The sequence below is a fragment of the Ambystoma mexicanum genome, chromosome 1q (genome assembly GCF_040938575.1).
Source record: "Ambystoma mexicanum isolate Mex_15411 chromosome 1q, UKY_AmexF1_1, whole genome shotgun sequence".
NCBI classification, from domain to species: domain Eukaryota; kingdom Metazoa; phylum Chordata; class Amphibia; order Caudata; family Ambystomatidae; genus Ambystoma; species Ambystoma mexicanum.
The window spans coordinates 498,766,570-498,786,435 of NC_090922.1; the positions used below are offsets into that span (position 1 = coordinate 498,766,570).

At 44.5% G+C, this 19,866-nt stretch overlaps 1 protein-coding gene across 4 annotated transcripts in view; it reads left to right on the forward strand.

The window, feature by feature from the left end:
- LOC138529547 (ly6/PLAUR domain-containing protein 3-like) overlaps window positions 1-19,866 on the forward strand; it is a 407,116-nt gene that overhangs the window by 139,249 nt on the left and 248,001 nt on the right. For all 4 annotated transcript variants that reach the window (XM_069640840.1, XM_069640842.1, XM_069640843.1 and 1 more), the window contains 2 exons: window positions 13,420-13,483; window positions 13,746-13,849. In XM_069640840.1, coding sequence (XP_069496941.1) covers window positions 13,832-13,849 — 18 coding nt within the window. In that variant the 5' untranslated portion in view covers window positions 13,420-13,483; window positions 13,746-13,831. The remainder of the gene's footprint in view (window positions 1-13,419; window positions 13,484-13,745; window positions 13,850-19,866) is intronic.

Genomic DNA, 19,866 nt, shown 5'->3' on the forward strand with positions numbered 1-19,866 from the left:
TGGATTTCAAGCGTGCATTTGCTTAACAGTGACTTAATAAGCATCTTCAGTGGCGTCATTTCTCGTGATCTCATCATCGTGTTGCAAGGACTCAGTCGCCTCAGATGGTCATGGTCGCCATTTACAGACAGAGCCATGCTTTTAGAACTTTGCAGAAGGTCATATAGTTTTGGGTGTGTCAAATATGTGGGGGTAGTGAGTTCCACAGAGTTCGGGCTAAGGTTGAGAAGGCGGATCCTCCGATCCTGACAGAGTTAAAAGTTGGAATCACTAGAAGGAGGGCAGTGCTTGATCTTGGGGTGCAAGATTGGAGGTAGGGTTTTATCTTTTCTTGGTGGTAGATTGGCTGGTCTTGTGCACTGCTCGGTGAGTGATGCATAGGGTCTTGATGGTGGCCCTTTCTCCGACTGGGAGCCAGTGGAGGGTTCGGAGAGCTGGTGAGATGTGGTCTGTTTGACCCAGGGCGAGGAGTGCGGCAATGTTTTGGGCTCTTTGGAGTTTGTTGAGTTGGTATGCCGGAGCTCCTAGGTATAGGGAGTTGGCATAGTCCAGTCTCGACATCACAATAGACATAAATGCAGCAAGTCTGTTTGGGTAGGAGAGGTAGAGAAATATGTGCCTGAGAAGTTTCTGGTGGTAGTGACAGCATTTGACACGTTGTTGATCTGACGGGAGAGGGTTAGGCTTGAGTCCATAGTGCAGTCTAGTTTTTGACCATATCGAAGGGGGGGGCGAGGCATGGGGGCCATGGGAGCAGATGTGGCAGAAGGGCAGTATTGCTGCACACCATGATTTCATTTTTATCAAGGTTCAGAAGGAGGTGGTTTATTGTCATCCATTGGTCAATATCGCACAGACAATCTCCACGGTCTGGATGGTGGTTGGTGCATGACTTGGGAATTCTTAGGCTAATTTGGGTATCGTCAATGTAGTTGTAACAGGAGATGTTGTGCGTGCGGATGATTCCTGATAGAGTGGTCATGTAGAGGTTGAACAAGAGAGCAGATAGGCATGCACCTTGGGGTACTCCAATGTTCACTGACAGAGCAGTTGAGACAAAAGAGGAGAGGGGAGTTATTTGTTTCCTGTTGCTGAGGAAGGAGGCCATCCATTTGAGACCAGTGCCATGGATTCCTAGGGAGTGAAGGCGGTCAAGGAGGATTGAGTGGTTAACCATGCCAAAGGTTGCAGAGCGATCGAGGCGAATCAGTGCTGCACAGCCTTCAGAGTCGGCAGTGACCTTGAGATCATCCCAGATCGAGATCAGAGTGGTTTCTGTTCCATGTCGCAGTCTGAAGCCTGATTGTGCTGGGTCGAGGAGACAGTTGGATTTTACAAAGGAGTTGAGCTGGGAGTATGCTGTCCGGTCAATGAGCTTCGAGAGAAATATGGTGTTGGAGATCGGCCTATAATTCTTGGAGTCAAGGGGTTCAAGGGATGCCTTTTTTAGAAGTGGCTTGACATGCACTATTTGAAGGCATCAGGGAAGATGCCAGAGGAGAGGGAGTCATGTCGTATGGTTCTCACATTTTCTCCTGCACAGGTAGATGAGAATATTTCTTTCAGGACAGAGGCGGGGCAGGGGTCGAGGGTCGACCCGGAGGGTTTGCTGGCTGATAGTAGGTCAAGGAACTCATCTCTGCAGATGGGTTTGAAGAAGTCGAAAGTAGGGAAATTGGGGTCAGGGCAACGGGATCAGGAGGGGTCAGTGTTGGGAAGGTGGGCAAGGAAGTACAGTTTGGGGTTGAGGGTTGCCGTCCTGTCAAGTGCGGTGTTGTAGAAATGTAGGGAGAGGTATTTGCTGAGTGATTATTTGTGAGTGAATTGGGTAGAGGTGCACATGGTTGTCACAAATTCTGATATGATCATGTGGAGTTCTTTGCTGCAATTGCCATAGTTGAGAATTTGTTTATTGTAATAGGCTTTTTTGGTATTTTGGATTTGTAGTTACAGTGTTGCAGGTCGAACATGGATCTGCTGAGATCGGTTTTAGTTGCTCGCCGTTTGTGTTCAAGAGAGTTATTTTGTTTTTTGGCATTCCTCAGGTGGGATGTGAACCATTTGGGAGATGGTCCTTTGTGTGAGGATGCAGGGTGAGAGGGGGTGAGAGGAATTAGTGAGTCTTTAAGACAGAATTCAAATAAATCAATGGTTAAGGGTCTATCGGAGGGCAGCGTTACAGGGGGATAAAGAAGCAGGGCTTTGGCTAAGTCGGGAAGGATCTTGACTTTGTTCCAGCATTTCAAATCAGGGGTGGGGGCCGGAGGAGCTGTAGGAGGAGGGGCAGGTGTGTGGATAGAAAAAGAGATGGCATAGTGGTCGGTCCAGATGAGTGGTTTGGGATGGGATGTATAAACCAGGTCATGGGAGCTTCAAGGGTGTGCCCACCTGTGTGGGTTGGACCCGTGGTATGATGGGAGAGGTTGAGTGCATCAAGACTGTCAACCAGGGGATGAGTCGTGGGGTTGTTGGGGATATCGAACCAGATATTGATGTCTACCAGGAGTGTAAGAGAAGAGTGATTTACTTGAATGGTAGCTATTGAGTGACAGAGGTTGTTGGCGAAATGTCTGTCATATCCAGGGGTCTGTAGATGAGTTGAAAGCTGTGGGTGAAAGTCGGTGGTAGCAAGAGTTTTACTAGAAGGGATTCACAAGAGGCAATGCATGTCTGACATTCGAGAAGTGAGACAGAGAAATGAGGATTGAAGAGGACTGCCACTCTGCCACCACTGGAGGGTGTATTGTGGGTGATAAGCGAGTAGCCAGGGGGAAGGCTTCGCCTGCTGCTGGGGCAAAGTCAACGGAGAACCCGATATCAGTGCTAAAAATGAGGTTGGGCTTGTCAGAGGATAGGAGGTCAAAGATGCTGTGTCTGTTTCTTGCTACGGAGTGGGCTTTAAAAAGATGCATGTGACTCCGTGAGGGGAGGAGGTTTTCGTGATGCTCATCGCAGTGGGAGCTTGATGGACATGCGTGCCCGGTGGGGTTGTGGGTGTGGTAGGAACATTCAGGGTGGGTGAGACCAGTTGAGATGGGGTATGGGAGGGGCTGGGTGCCTGTGGACTTTGAGTGTTGAGTGAGAGGGTTACGTTGATGGGGGCAGGAAGAGTAGGCGGGTGGAGGTAGGGATGTGAGAAACAAGGGGTGGGTCAAGCGTGGTTGGGAGGGTGGTGCATGGATCATTTGAGGTATGGGGGTTTAGGCAATTTGATTTTGGAAAGAATTTGGAGGGCACTAGGCGTTTAGGTGAACAGGGTGAGAAGTCAAGAGAAAGGGGGTAGAAACTGGGAGAGCAGAGAGGGGAGTATTTGGGGGTTGGCGAGGGAGAGGCTGGAGGTTGGGCTGAAGCAGAAGTGGTGAGGAGTGGTGGGTCGAGGGGGAGGACCAGTCACATTTCCTGCATTTGTGGGTTTTGGTGCCATAGGGGTGTGAGAGAGGGAGCGAAGGGGTGAGACAGGCAGGGAGATGAGGCTACCGTTCTAGCAAGGGCGAGTCGAGCTACTTTCAGAAAAGGGAAGGGATATGAAGGGGGGTTTGTTGGCGAGGGTCAAGTAGGGCTTACGGGGGAGGGAGAGGGCAGCATGGGAGGTTGGTTGAGTGGGTGGTGAGTTCCCCAGTGGGCTAAGGGGGACGGAGAGGGAGGCATGGGAGGTTGGATGAGAGGGAGGGGAGTTCCTCAGTGGGCACAAGTATGGTGTGGAAGTGGAGGTGGATTTGCGCTGTTTGGCGTGCCAGTGGGCTCCTGTGGCTTGAGAGTTCAATAATGGGTGTGGTGTATTGGCTGGGGGTATCAGGATGTTCTTAAAAGGTGTCAGAGGGAGAGTGGAAGTCGATGCATTATGGTGGGATGGGGAATGGGGGATGAGCGCTTGAGGAGACAGGTGTTTTGCATGTCAGAGTGCTCCTCTTATCTAAGAGTTGGACGAGGGATGATGGTAGGAGAGTGGGCGGGTGGCATCTGGGTGTATTGATGTACAGGGAGGGGTTGTGGTTTGCGATCAGGTGGGGGATAAATGGGGCGGTCGTGAAGTTGGGTGCTAGAGCACGAACCATGCGCCGCGAGGGGTGAGCAATGGGGGTATGGTGCAGGGAGGCTAGGGATCAGGACAGGTCAGAGAGGGGGTATATGATAAGCTGGGATCTCCTTCCCCGTTGAGGTCAAGGGCAGCACCTAAAGATTGATGTACTAGTAACAGTAGATGCAGTGGACCTAGATGTACAACCTGTGTCTAGATTCTGGACACGAGGGCAGTGGGAGAGGGCAGTCTAGACGCAGTAGCGCCACCTAAAAAATCAGCAAGTAAATCACAGTATTTTCTCAGATGGCACTTTCTAGTTGTGAATCGAGTCAGCAATAGCATTTCAAATTGTGCAGAGTAGGCAAGTAAATTACATTGCCATCTCAGCGGGCACTTTCAAGATTTGAATTCACTGTAGCTTTCTTGATGTGAATCAATCTAGCAAGAACAATTCCTAAGAATGTGGGACAGGCAAATAAATCACAGTACCACCACAGCCGGCACCTCCTAGATTTGAATCAATGTAACAAGACAAATTCACGTGAGCGGCACAGGCAGGTAAATCACAGTACTATCAGAGTGGGCACCCTTTAGATGTGAATCAATCTAACAAGAGCAATTTCTAGGTGTGCGGCACAGGTAAACAAATCACAGTACTAATTTGGTGGGCACCTTCCAGAAGTGAATCAAACCAGCAAGAGCAGTTCCAGGTGTGCCGTGCAGGCAAGTAAATCACAGTACTTTCTCAGTGGGCACTTTCTAGGTGAGAATCAATGTAACTGTCTAGGTGTGAGTCAGTCTAACTAGAACAATTTCTAAGTCACAGTGGGCACGTTCTAGATGTGAAACGATGTGACAGGAACAAATTCTAAGTGAGCGGCAGAGGCATCTAAATCACAGAAATATTACAGTGTGCACTTTCTAGATGTGCATCAATGCAGCAAGAACAGTTTCTAAGTGTGACTGGCGCAGGTAAGTAAATCACAGAAATAGCTCAGTGGGCACTTTCTAGATGTGAATCAAGCTGACAAGAACAAGTTCCAAGTGGGCGGGATAGGCAAATAAATAACAGAACTATCTCATTGAGTTTTTTCAGATGTGAATTGGTGCAGCAAGAACAGTTTTTACGTGTGTGGTGCAGGCAAATAAATTACAGTATTACCGCAGTCGGGACCTTCTAAATGTCAATCAATGCAACAAGATCAATTTTCTAGGTGTGTGGCACAAATACATCACAGTATTATCTCAGTGGGCACTTTCTAGTTGTGAGTCAAGCTAAAAGGAACAATTTCTAAGTGTGCAGGACAGGCAAAATAAATTACAGTACTATCTCAGTGGGCACCTGTTTTTTAAGAAACTGTACCACCTGCTTATGAGACTTGGGGGCTTATTTCAGATGCAACCTTCTTCAATTAAACTACAATGGGATGAACGGGGTCAATGAGAGGGAAATGGGGCAAATCTAGAGCAATGAGAGTGGCATACGTCAGAAATGATGCCAAAATGAAATAGCAGTAGAATATTCGTATAGCCCACTGCAAACTACATCAGCGCTATTTAGCTGTGCTGTGGTGACAAGCATTGGAGCACCCCTTAGGCCACATCATGGTCCAGGACATGCATTTGGCCATCAACAGCTCTGTGATAGGCAAACCACCTTTCTTGCGATTTGTTTGTAGCGCATCAACAAAACGTTAAATGTGTGATCTACTCTAGAAGGAAGACTGGCTAGGCATCTCCTACCAGAAAGTAGGTGTTTGTACATGCAAGAGATGCATCTGAGACCACCTTGCGGGGGGTGTTGAGAGTGCGGGGGAGGCGAATTGTACTTTGGTGAACCATGTACTGAATACTGGGTACAGCAGAAACACGTGCAATATTCCTTTGCACCAAAGTGGCCCATTCATATTACAATTCCATGGACAATTTTTGAAATATTGTGGTCAAGTGATGGAATACTAATGCTTTATAATAAGAGATAATCTATTAAAACACGAGGGATCCATACTGGTCTGAGCATAAAGGGCAGCAGAAGTTTATGCATTTATTTATGGGTAATTTATAATGTGACTTGATGCAGGTGACTTGATAATGTGACTTGATGCAGGTAAATCAAATGCCAGGAAATGTATTATTTCATAAGTCTAGACACCCAATATTTTCCTCCAACAGCACTTCCAACTGCAGAGCAGAAAATCCAAACCACCTTTGTGAAATTCAAAAATGTATGCATGTATCCGTGACAGTAAAACAAAGCCGGGAACAACACCATTGAGTGCATAGTTCACCTTTCATAAAGCTAGCTTCTTTTCAAACAGCTTCCGTTAAAATAAAGGGCAAGTGTGCAAACGAAACCTTAAACAGACCCGAACATCAACGTGTTATCTATCTCCTAAGTTAGGAAACGTGCAAAGAGCAACAGAAAATGGGGAAGGCGCACTTAATGAGGGTAGCAGTAAGAATCCAAAACAAATGGCACAGTGGCATATTATCAACTGAAAGGTGTACTTTGTGCCACCCCATTCTCACTTACAAAACACTGATATTAAAATAAACATAACATCCTGATGCAAACAGCATATCCCCCAAATGCTGACTAAGTTGAGACCATATATAAAAAAACATCACAGAAGCTGGGTGCTCGGTGCGAATGACAGCTGACAAAATGAGCACCGCACAGAAACTGGGTGCCCAGTATGTATTTTCAGTAAACTATGGACGTACTGTTAACATAACAGAAATCTAGGTGGCTGTATCCGCCCAACCGAGCAAACTAAAGTAAAGCGGCAAACCCTACCTGGTCCAACAAAGACAAAAGAATGCAATAGGCGGGCTGGGAAGAGGAAACGAGGGGGCTAGGTAGGGGTACCTTACCTGCTGCTGAAAAGAAAAAGGGTGGTCTGCAGCAGCAGCATGGCATCAAGACTGAAAAACAACTTTTATCTTTCAGTGATCATTTATCCGCCCCTTTATTTATTTATTTTATTCATTGCATTTGTTATACGGCCAATCCCTCAGGTATCATGGCGTTGTTTACAGAAGGCTCAACATCTCTTGTTACAGTGAAAGAATAGGTACACAACAATAGACAGAAAAGGACCATACATATGAAAACAGTGGTTGTTGGAGACCCAGCAGAAAACTATTTACAGCAGATTGTCGCTGCAGCTACAGGTCAGGATGAAGCAAGTCTTGGCCTAATCTTTATTAAAAAGCCAGCTTTTGGTTTTGTTAATCTTAGGTGCCAAGGTTCACTTCTCAATGTCACTGGGAGGGATCCAGGTTTTTGGGGCTGAGACCTGAAATCTCCTCCCCCCTGCCCTCGTGGGTTTGAAGCGTGGGAGACAGACTTGGGAGCAGTTATTAGATCTCAGTGTTCTTGCCGAGGTATTCAGCATTACTGTGTTGGTAATTTACATGGGGGCTGTCTTGGCTAAACATTTGTGTGTGATGCAAAGAGTTTTGAAGAGAATTCTTGCCTTAATAGGAAGCCAGTGAACTTCCCTTCTAGTCTTTGAGATATGGTCAGATGTTTTTATGCCTAATGTTGCTCTCAGCACTTTATTTTGTAGGAGTTGTAGTTTTGCGAGGTTTGCGTTGGATGAGCCTAGTAATAGCACATTGCAGTAATCTAATTTAGACAATATTAATGCACGGGCGAGAGTAATACAATTTTGTGGGGTCAGGAATTGCTGACTTAGTGCAATAAGCTTGGCAGTGTATGTGGTGGCTGTTGAAAGAGTATTGATATGCTTGGTCAGGGTTAGGTTAGAGTCTAGGTAAACACCCAGCGTTTTAAGCTTATTGAGGATAGGAATAGGTGTGCCATCAATGGTGATGGAGTAGTCGGGGTGGAGCGATTTGATTTTGGATGGTGCGCTCACAATGAGGATCTCTGTCTTTTTATCATTGAGGCAACGGCTATTGACTGCCATCCAGTTCTGCCTTTGTTGCTCTGCCTTTTTCACAAGCCTCCCTGCTGATTGTTTCAAGCTGCTCAGGACCCAGAAAACAAACTTCCCATGGCATAAAACAACTATATATCGTAATGTATGAAGGGCGCTCTGGGAATCGTTTCCTGCAGAGGGTATCACTACATATCATCGCCACCAAAAATATTGCTGTGTATATGGTCATCTGGAATGGCCACAGGCGATGTTTTGGGGGGGATCATTTTGGGGTTTTTTGGGAGCAGGGGTTGCAGGGGTTCCCCCCTCTCTTTTAAAAATAATGCAGGGTTTGCAGGGGTTTCCCCCGCAGGTTCCATGCCTTAATATCAAAGCAAAAATATGGTGATATTTTTGTATGGCGATATTTTTGAAGGGCTATTAACACATGGAACCCTGCAGAGATGCATGGAACCCTGACAATTGAATTAACAGCCTTGCCTTGGTTCATCTTGCTCTGGGGTGCCTGGGAGCTCAACCATTTAACCAACTACCTGGATCAAGAATGAAGTGCAGTCCTGCATTTCATACTAACAAATAGATGCATTGTGGTAATTGTGTCAGTGCAGATTTTCTCAGACAGGACGAACACACCTGCCACGCTGCAGCCTGCAACAGAGGGAGTGAACCAACGCCACAGCCCTAGTTGGAATATCACTGCTGTGACTCAACGGAATGAAAAAGATTACACATTCATCAAAGATTGGGTTGACTGACTCACTACAGTCCTAGAGCCCGAGAGCCCTGGGTCTGCTCAGGCTGCAAACTGGGATTCAGTGAAACAAAATGGAGGCTCTGTGGAAAAAAAGAACACACGAGAGCCAATCATATAATAGTGACATCACTAACAAACTGGACAGCCAATCACTGATTGCTTACATCTCAAAGCACTAGAGCAACCCCCACAAATCAGTAAATGGGCATTTTCAGAACAATTTTAAAAACAAAGCATAACTAGGACAGTACCTTGTTTATTTTAAATACAAAATACAGTCAAATGTGTAACATAACTTAAAAGCTGCAGTAAATAGTTTTAAAAACATCAATCAACTCAAATAACTTTTTAATAACATTAAAACCTGGTGCATGCCATTTTGGAAGGGAAAATGGTTAACACATTCACCACACAGTGCAAATTGTTCCAAAGAGTGCAACAATAAGTGTGGTTGGAGGGAAAATGGGTGGTGATGAGAGGAAAATCCTATAAATTCCACTTAGCAATGGCCGTCAAATGGAAGGGACACATAGCCAAACTACACACATCCATCCTAATATGCCTTCTGCATCAAAAAACATAACAAACCTACATTCAAAGTACCTATTTCAAGCTCTTATGATAAAGCTCTTATTTTAATGACAATTGTTTTGGCTTCATAGGTAGCGCTTTCAGTGCCACATAATAGCCAAAACTAAAAACCGGCAATTCATCCTACTACCTTCCCTCTTTGACCCCCAGTGGAAAGAAACGCAAAAATGAACCAGAGCTGGTTACTGAGAATACACTGCTACAAAAGCGAGCTCAAGACACCAGTTCTCGAAGTAGACAACCCAATTATTCCAGTTCAGGAATAAATGCAAATTATATACTGTGCTGGCTCAGGGAAAAGGGGCCCTGCTAAGCAATCTGTGCTGAAAAGCAATAACATATTTAAGGGCACAGAAAACAATGAATTTAGGAACTATTTGGACTCAGGAACTAGAAACAAGAGGGTCAGTCAGACCAGGAACACTGCATCACAGGCCAACACTAAACTGCAGCAAACTAAGGATGTAAAAGCTTTGACTTTTAATCAAGACAAGCACCTACCAGCAAAATATGTTCTGCTTCACTCACACACCTTTGACATGTGGGTTCGAGACAAAGCTGTGAACAAGGGATTCTGGAAAATGTAGTCATTGGAACATAAAAGCATACAGTTTCGCAAAATTGTTCCATTGGAAGAGACAATTTAAATGCAATCCCACCTCTTTCAGGTCAATAGAGCCATATACAGCAGGTCCTGGAAGCAAGGTCCACCACTTCAAAGCTATGCCATCTAGTAATTTGCATGTTTGCAAAAGTAGAACACGATGAACATTGTACGTGTTCTGTGAGTGTAAGAGAAGCAAACATTGGTGTTTTCTGTACTGTACCTAGCACGACAATGCAGAAAATGATGCAGAGTTTTTTTTGGGGGCAAACTTGTAACTTATTATTGACATGTCAATGTGCTTTGCAGTGGGCCAAAATTGGCAAGGCATTGTTGAAAATATAATGATAATTTTCTGGGTCACGTAGGACAACACGCTTAACTAGGACAACATTGGAATAGTGATGTTGAGACTGATAACGCAACACTCTGTGGCAAAGTAGAAACGAACATGATAACATGCTTAAATAGGGCAATGCTAGCATAGCACTTTTAGAACTAGCATCACAGTTTTCTGGGCTCATTATTAAAACTAGTATAGTAATGTGCTAAAGTGCTGAATTGATGCAAAAATGGCATGGCACTGTTTAAACTGGCATTGTCAATATAAGATTATTATGGGCAGCTTGAAACTAGCGTGGCAATGTCGAAATCGACATGGCAATGTTGAAACGGGACGTACTATGGTGTCTTTGAGTCTCTCGCAACAATTGAAGAATCTGAGAAATCCTCTGTTAAGCATGAGCAAAGGATAACATAGCTTGTTCTGAGGGCTGTAACCCAAACAGAAGTATTTCAATCATGTTTTAGTTCTCAGTGCCATACCAGAGGAGAGTACCCATTTACCTAACAGATCCTGATATAAATCCTGACCACAAAGGCAGCTAAGATCAAATGCCAAGAATATCTCCTTGTTGGCTGTTCTAGGATCACTCAGGAGTTTTCCCTTTGTGAGTACTGGAAACCAGATGTGGACTTTCTTGCTCTCTGTGATCTGAAAGGCAGCAGCACCTCCATCTCACCTCATTGATGATGCCTCGGGATCCCTAACTAGGGTTGTCATTGGCACCTGTGATCCGGGAACATTTTCCTGCATTTGGGCTGAGCCGCCCCTGTTGGTGGAATCAGACTGATAAGCAAACTGATCTTTTTCACTCATACATAATGTAACGCAACATAACACAAACACCACATATCACACTATTAGATTACATTTTAGAAGTACAAAAGTAGCCTGTCACTAACAGCAGAGTATACCAACGAGGAACAACACCTTAAAAAGTGGGATTTGGTCAAGCTCAAAAATGTGCATTAGAAGCTGAGCAACAGAACTCAACATAATACAAATGCTGCATACAACTCTATAAGATTATATTTTAGAGGTCCACAAGTAGTCCCTTTCAGCAGAGAATAAGGATAAGGTTGGTCACCTTAACATTGTGTTTCAAGTTCAAAATGTGCATTAAAAGCTGACTAAAATAACACATGACATAAACAGCAGATGCAACTCGATGCAATGAGATTAGAAAGACCCAAAAGCATCACTTCACTGTCAGCCGAGTATACTGAAGAGGAAGAGGCAGATGGGGAGCAGATGCAAGTGGATCTAGGTCACCTGGCCTAAGCCCCACCCACCTGGCACCTTCCAAGTGGCCGTTCTTTTTCCCCACTTAGCAAGCCCCGCCCACCTGGTGCCTTCCTGGTTGCACTCTTATTCCCTACTTAAGGAGCCCTTCAGCCACTTTTCCTATGCAGATGGGGAGCAGGTGCAAGTGGATGTAGGTCACCTGGAATAAGCCCTGCCCACCTGGCGCTTTCCAGGTCACTGCTCTTTTTCTCCACTTAGCAAGCCCCACCCACCTGGTGCCTTCCTGGTTGCTGCTCTTTTTCCCTGCTTAAGGAGCCCTCAGCCTCTTTTCCTTTGCAGATGGGGAGTAGGTGCAAGTGGATCTAGGTCATCTGGCCTAAGTCCTGCCCACCTGGCGCCTTCCAGGTTGCCACACTTTTTCCCCACTTAGCAAGCCCTGCCCACCTGGTGTCTTCCTGGTTGCCACTCTTTTTCCCTACTTAAGGAGCCCTTCAGCCTCTTTTCCTTTGCAGATGGGGAGCAGGTGCAAGTGGAGGTAGGTCAACTGGCCATCACCGCCCCACCTGGTGCCTTCCAGGTTGCCGCTCTTTTTCCCCACTTAGCAAGCCCCGCCCACCTGGTGCCTTCCAGGTTGATGCCCTTTTTCCCTACTTAAGAAGCCCTCCAGCCTCTTTTCCTTTGCAGATGGGGAGCAGGTGCAAGTGGATCTAGGTCAAATGGCCTAAGCCCCCCCACCTGGTGCCTTCCAGGTTGCCGGTCTTTTTCTTCACTTAGCAAGCCGCGCCCACCTGGTGCCTTTGTGGTTGATGCTCTTTTTCCATACTTAAGGAGCCCTCCAGCCTTTTTTCATTTGCAGATGGGAAGCAGGTGCAAGTGGATCTAGGTCACCTGGCCTAAGCACCACACACCTTCTTATCCCTGCCTCTTCCTTCCTGCTGTTAACTCTTAGATCAAGGGCGTCTCTCGCCTGGTCGTCCAGAGTGAAGGCCAGACAAAGGAAAGGGCAATTCCTGTTTGGACCTTTTTTGGAGCAGGAGGGCCCAGGGCCCGACCCCCTGCTCAGACAGCAGGTAAGCATGCACCAACATGCATTTACTCCCTCTGTCCCCACAGGCCATCCCCACCCCCTCTGGTACCACCGTGATATTCCCTTGTGCCCCCCACCATTCTCGCACACAGTTGTTGACTGTTTTGCTTGATTGTTCTACCCTGCCCCTCCCCCTCCAGCCTACTTCTGCAGGAGTCTGTCCTGATACATTCTGGTTTCACCATCACTGTCTTGTTGCCAATCCTGGATTTGACTTTTATAGACTTCGTGGTGCGTCACCCTTTCTCAACTCTCATGCTGGATTTCCTTTGCATCTTGTACTCATGGTGGCCCTGAATTATGATGTTCCCATCTTCATCTTGTATCCGGGCTTGCAACATTATGTGTTACTACTGACTTCTGCAATTGTATTCACTCTCCCCTCTTTCTTCTTCACTCTTTTTGGCTGCTTACTCTCTGTTCTCTCCTCCTCACCCTTTCTACCTTTTCCTATCTTCTCCTGACCTCCCCTTTCTTTCGTCTATGCACTTACTCTATCAGAATTGTGTTCGGAGTAGTTTCTCGCATATCTAGACAGTAAAACAGTGAGTTCTGAATGGCACATTGTTATGAAGTACATGAAGCTTTTTTAGCCTGGCACACTCTACCACTAACAACTTGTTTGACATCTGATGCGGATTAAGGCGAATATGGGTGAAAATGTCATACACGATACACAGGGTCATGTGTATCTGTAACGCTGTGGATTTTGGTTTCAGGGACTGCTTCCTGTGTAGGCATGAATTTTAGACATTGTAATGGTTGTTTACGTTTGTGAGGAGAATGAATAACAGTTGATTGTGTGTTTTTTTCACATTGTGTGGACGGAGTTTAAAACAGTGTATCTGTTCCTTTTGGTTTAACAGACAACCATCTGAGTTCTTTTGAAATACGGATCAGACAAGAAAAAGTCTTACAACCACCATAAAGGTAGGCTTTTCAGATATTGATTTTGAGGACATAGGTATTATAGGTGGAAAATCTGTGACAATGAGAATGTGAGGTTCTGGGCTTAACACAGGGTGCACTCTTTTATGTAATTACAGTGGTGTGGGCAATCTTTGGATGCCCTATAGTATTTATCTTTTAGTCTGATTTCAAAGGAGTATGAATGCATCTCTGTAATGAGAGACCTTTGTGATTAATGAAGAAATTAATGGTGACTCTTTTACCCCTTTTTTCTTCTCCCCAGTTTGTGGAGTGGTTGTTACATTGTGGAGACCAGCTGACCCACCCGTCAATCATTTCAGAAGTTGTGGCTGTTTTAGCCCCCAAAGAATGCCACAACACTTATATGTGAGGACTGAAACATGTTGAACATTTTATGTAACCACTTATTTGGGTTTAGTGTAGAAATTTGTTCAGACCTACTTGTGGTTTAGATTATTTTTTGTGTATTATTAGAAATGTATTTCTATGTATAGGAACATTGTGCATTATATGTTTTATGTGTAGTTGGTTTTATGTGATGTTACATGTTCTGTAACCTCTGTTTTTCTGCATGAATTTTTTATTAAAAAAATGTGTATTATATGATGCATTTGTTCTACAATATCAATCAATAAGGCCTGGGATGGGCGGCATTAGCATGTATTGCTTGTAATTAAAGTTGCTTTCTTTGCTATATACTCTTTATATTGTTACCCAGACAGTAGAAAGGAAGGTTCTGCGGCCCTTGTTTGGTCACGGGTAAACTTGGGTTTTTGACACGTTTATACATGATAGGGGGAGAAGTAAACCAGATCAATACATACAATCAAATAAGTCTGCTCTCCTTCACCAAGGTCCTAAATCCCACCTCTAGTCTGGATGTTCATATAACTACATCTGTACTTGTATTAACTATTGCACAGTCTTATTTTTACTAATGCCTTTTATTTTAGAGGAGAACCATTGATTTATTTGGCACACAATAGTGTTGGGAGGATCAATGAGTCTCATGCTAGTTCCACTGGCATCTACTTAATATATCATAACCCCTTTTATAGTTTTCATGTGTAACTTCTCATATTTGTACTCAGGCTCCATTGTACCTTTGCCCTTGTATGTCTTTTAATATAGCATCGTTTACATGTGCCCTGCTCGCTTTCCTCAGGCTTTTGGCCTATGGCAGTAGAGTTGCACTCACAAAGTTGTCAAATAATGCCAATTCATCACCTCCACATCGCCTACAACTCGCATCAGTTAATTAGCCTTCATGTAGAGAGGCCATATGGTTCCTGTAGAGTAGTTTCTACTTCCTGCATCCCATCCCTACCCTTAGTCCCGCTCGGTTTTCTCGGATAGAACTTTTTACACAGTCTGGTTCTGGGCTCTCACTTTCTCACAATAGGCTACAATTCCAGTTTGTATACCTAAAATGTGCAAGAGGCGCTTAAAAAATGCTACCTGACAATTCTGGCCTCCACAATTAAAGGGGTATCACAGCAGACTATCTGACAATGTGTCAACACTGTAAGACCACTGTGCTGGTGATTGGTGCTGTATACAGCTTCCTAACACAGCTTACCACGTGGGAAACAGTAAGCTAATATGGCATTGGGGTCCTAGTGTTGTGTATCATAGTGCAGAGTGGAAACAATGTTTACATTGTGTTAATTCTCAATAGAGCATGTCTCACATTTGTGGCTATCATGAAGTATCAATGCTGGCAGGTTGGCACCAGTGCTTAATTTGTGCAAGGGCTGTCAGGTGCTTAGCACCATGACTAATTTTGAAACCATGGCTAAGCACTGGCATTTCTAGCAATGCTCATTTGCCAATACTTGCTCTGCTGCTCGTAGGGATGACTGACTCCTTGAAAAGGGAGTTGCCTATTACCATCAAGAGATGTCATGGTGGTATTGAGGTTGGATTATCTCACGCCTAGGTGTATATTATTACCAAGTTTAATAGAACTAATTTCATCACTGTCGCAGTCATGAAGGAATATTTTAATAGCAGTATTGAGAGTAGGCTGTTGGTTTCTGCTCAGATTGCAGATCTGATTAGAAGCTTCGCTTTGGCTCACACAGCTCAGCATGGCACTAGTGTCACAGCTCAGCACTGAGAGCTGAAAGGCAAGACACACAAAAGTATACATAGTTTCAGCTGGAGTAGGACACACCTGTTATTGCACCTAGGTGGGGTCCAAACTAAATTCTCTCGTAAAAAAATGTCCCGAGTTAGTAATTAACTGGAGTGTCTAGCCAGCAGAAGAGAGAGAGAGAGAGAAAGAAAAATGTGATTGCAGAGTCTGAAAGGGATGATGTAGACAACCTGAAATAATACAAACACCTTGTAAAACTCAACACTGATCAGCTAGGTTTCTGCTAATTTTGTACCATTTCACATACACATAGATACATACCTGCATACGTGTGTATATACATACATTGGGACTCATTGAGAGTTTGGCTGTAATTTTGCGGTAATTCTGGTGAATTGTTGCCCAATTTGGTTACCGTTACCACCAGTTGGTCCTGTGTGGTTACCACAGGTCGAAATGGTGGTAACTCAGAAATGTTTGGAGGCAATAGGACTCCACGGGGATTTCTGGAGGATTTACCACCGGCGGAAGTCCCATGAGGTAAATCTGCAGGATTTTGGTGGCTTTTTCTCAAAAAATCTGCAGATGTACTGTGCAGTAATTCCACGGGTGGTAAATCTGCATAATATTTTTATTTGGCAGGGTGGGAAAAATGTTGGTTATTCTGTTACTGCCAATACAAGTGATGCTTATGGAATTAAGGCTATCTTTTCCTGCACCGCAACACTTGTAATGAGGCCCATTGTCAATTAGCCTGAAGAGGTGTTTGTCATTCTGGTTAACAACTCTTGAATTACACAGGGAGGCTGCTAAGGTGTGTGGTGGGGTAAATATTTAGAAAAACATCAAAGCTGGATGCCCAAAGTGAATAGAAGGTAGTAGCAGGAGGTCACTGCTGCTTCTGCAAATAATTGTGTGTATTCTTTAGCCAATACCGAAGGGACCACAACAGAGTTGTACCCATCAAATCTTTATTAAAGGATTTCCTGGGTCGTTGCAAACCCTGTAATTTGGTACTGTGTTACTTATCTGTAATTGTTGTGTTTCCTGTTATCTGTAATGAATTTGGTCAGTGTCCTGCATGATTGTCAATTAATAGGTTAATAACTCCTCCCCTACAACGTTCATTTAGTAGCATCAAAGCAGCTCTTTGCTTGAATGCATTGTGCTGCTATAGGTAATATGTGAATACATCATTTGAATGTTATACATATACTTGATAATAATTAATCAAAGTTATGAACTTAAGGCAAACTGGCATGCACTCCAAGAAGGCTAAATATTTGAAAAACAGTTTATTTTCAAATGCTTAAAACATCCATATAACACCAGCACCTCAATACGACCAACCTGCCATCATTATAATGAACATAATTGCACCAAAACACTGCACTGATCCATATTACGAAGATGTTTTTAATGTTTGATATAACCTGTGAGTTAATATCAGTCTCAGTACTAATTTCACAGAAATAGGACTAATAATACTGCGCACTAGCCAAGCCGATAGGTGTTTCGACCAATGATGGTCTTTTTCAAGGCTGTACAATGGCTAATTGGTCATGCAATCATTTTTCTGATTCAATGCTTTCAAATCTTGTGCCAATGCCTGTGTCATGTCACCTACCCGGCACAGGGGTGTGGGGGCCCGGATGCCTTCCTGGCGACGGCTTCGCTCTCGGGTCTTCCAAACGCTGGCTGCAATGGGCACCACCATTGCTGGAGATCTGTGCATGCGCGGGAAGCCGTGTTCGGGACTCCGCGCATGCGCAGTCCAGCGATTCCTCTGGTTGTCAGGGCAACCGATTCTGGCATCCTGCAAGCCTCTCCTTCACATGGCTGCCTACAAAAGCAGCGTTGAGACAGGTTTTGGTGCGTCTCAATGTGGATTAGTTCCTTCTCTGTGTCCTCACCCCCAGAACCTGTTTCTGCTTACCTAGCCTTGAGAACCTTGGTTCCAGTTCACCCTTCTGTTCTTGGGCTCTCTGTTCTCCTTCTCATGATCCTACTCGTTTTTTTCTTGGCCTGCCCTCCTTCCTTCTCTTGTTGCTGTCCCCTCTTGGTCCCCTGCTGCCTGTCTATTCCCTGTTGCCTTGATCAGCCGCTGTCCTAGAGTCATCGCTCCTGCAATCAAATTGTGTACTGCCATCCAGTTGTATCTTGCCTATCATCTTCTTCATGTCGATTTTTGATCTGCCTTTTGGACTACAAGATATTGTGTGGCCTTCACTGTCAGTGCCCTGCACTGTCCTTGCACCATAAAAATCAGGGAAGGGCCGTCCCGTTGCTTGGGGAGTCAGTTCACTGCTCCCCTGTATCCTAGGGCAGTATTGGGTTGGTTTCCCACGTCACATTATCTTCTGGTGTCTTCACTACGGCAGACTGGCTTCCCCATCACAACAACTTCAAAGGAAAGCAAGTACGCAGCACCAGCATGACGCTTTGCATGATAGCCTGTTAGGATTGACTGGTATTCTGGCAAATGTATTTGTGGTCAGCAGGACCATATCCGTTGAGTTTCTAAATATTGGGTAAGGATATGTGTCTGCCCATTAGAGTATAAGTTCTTCCATCAGGTTGATCAGAAGTATAGGTTCAATATGGTGACCTGTAAGGTTCACCTGTCCGTGTTCGGCTTCCTGCGTGTAACATGGCTAGGTGAGTCAGAGGTCATCTAGACAATTAAAACAGCCAAAGAGATGGACTGGATCGCGTGTGAAACTAGGGCCTTTTTATTCACCACTCATCCACAGATACCTCAATTTTACCTACTGCCTAAAATACATAAAGGCCTAGTCAACCTGCCTGGATGACTAATAGATGCAGCCACAGGAGGCATTTTACAACCATTCTTCAACCCCATAATACAGAAAACATCCACATACATCAAGGAAAGTACCCACTTCCACAGATGTTGAGCTCAATACAACTGAGTGAGAAGAACATCCTTTTCACAATTGATATATGCAGTCTGTATACCAGCATTCCCCTTGACCTTGGCCAGGAAGCTGTCAAATGGCTTCTCTTACAAGAGACAATTGGAGCATCAAAAGAATTTATCATGGTACTTCTACAGTTTATTGCCAATAACTTTTATTTGAAGCACAATGACGTTTTCTATTTACAAACATTGGGCACTGCCATGGAAGTGACCATGGCACCTGTCTACGCCAACAGCTTTATGTACAGATTTGAAGTCCAGCATGTCCTCAATCATCCTGTATGGTCTAAGAACATCAAGAAATGGGTTCGCTATATAGACGATATATTTGGCATATGGCAAGGAGAATTAGAACAGCTCAAAGACTTTTTTGTCCATATCAGCACTATTGATCCCAGAATTAAATTTACAGCAGAAATAGGAAATCCAGAAATACATTACCTTGATATATTAATTGATGTACAAGATCATCGAGGTTCACTTAATCAACCGACAGGAACAATCTGTTACACCGATTGAGCTTTCCCACAAAACAGTACTCAAGAACTTACCCTACGTTCAGATGTTGAGAATCAAAAAAATAGTGAGTGACCAATCTGAATGTGATGCACAATTGGCCATACTGCACACCAAACTAAGATAAAGGGGTATCCCGAGTGTGACCCGACAACGGCAATATCCAAAACTGGCACCAAGAGATGTGAAGATCTGCTGAACAAAAAAAACGCAAGAACCACACCGCCAATGGTGTAAGTTTCAAAAGTGTCTACCTAGAGCCATCAAATTAGGAAATGCATTACCAAACACTGGAACATCCTTACTGGTGATCAAAGGACAAAGGATTTATTCAGCAATCCTCCAGCCTTTGCCTACCAAAGGAGCAACAATTTAATAAAACACCAAAACTAATATCAAACAGCGACTGACAAGCAAGAGCATAGGTACATTTCCTTGCCTAAACTGTGGGAAATGCAACAATATCATCAAAGGACCGGAAGTATTCCACCCCAGTACAGGTGAAAGAATACATTTGAAGACTTATGCCACTTGCCTCACGGAAAATGCAGTATATTGCATACGATGCCCATGTGGCATATATTATTTTGGAGAGACTGGAAGAATAATTTGCACAAGAATGAACAAGCATAAATCGTGCATAAGTAATAAGAATGCCGCCTCTGCAATAGCAAGACATTTCAATGGGAAAGGGCATAGTGTTTCCCAATTGAAGTCTCAGGTACTGGAAGCTATCAACACGAAAGGCCAAAGAAAAGACTTCAAAAGGTTTAGGGCACAGAGAGAAGCTTTTTAGGTAGATCGGTTGGATACCCCGAGTCCTAATGG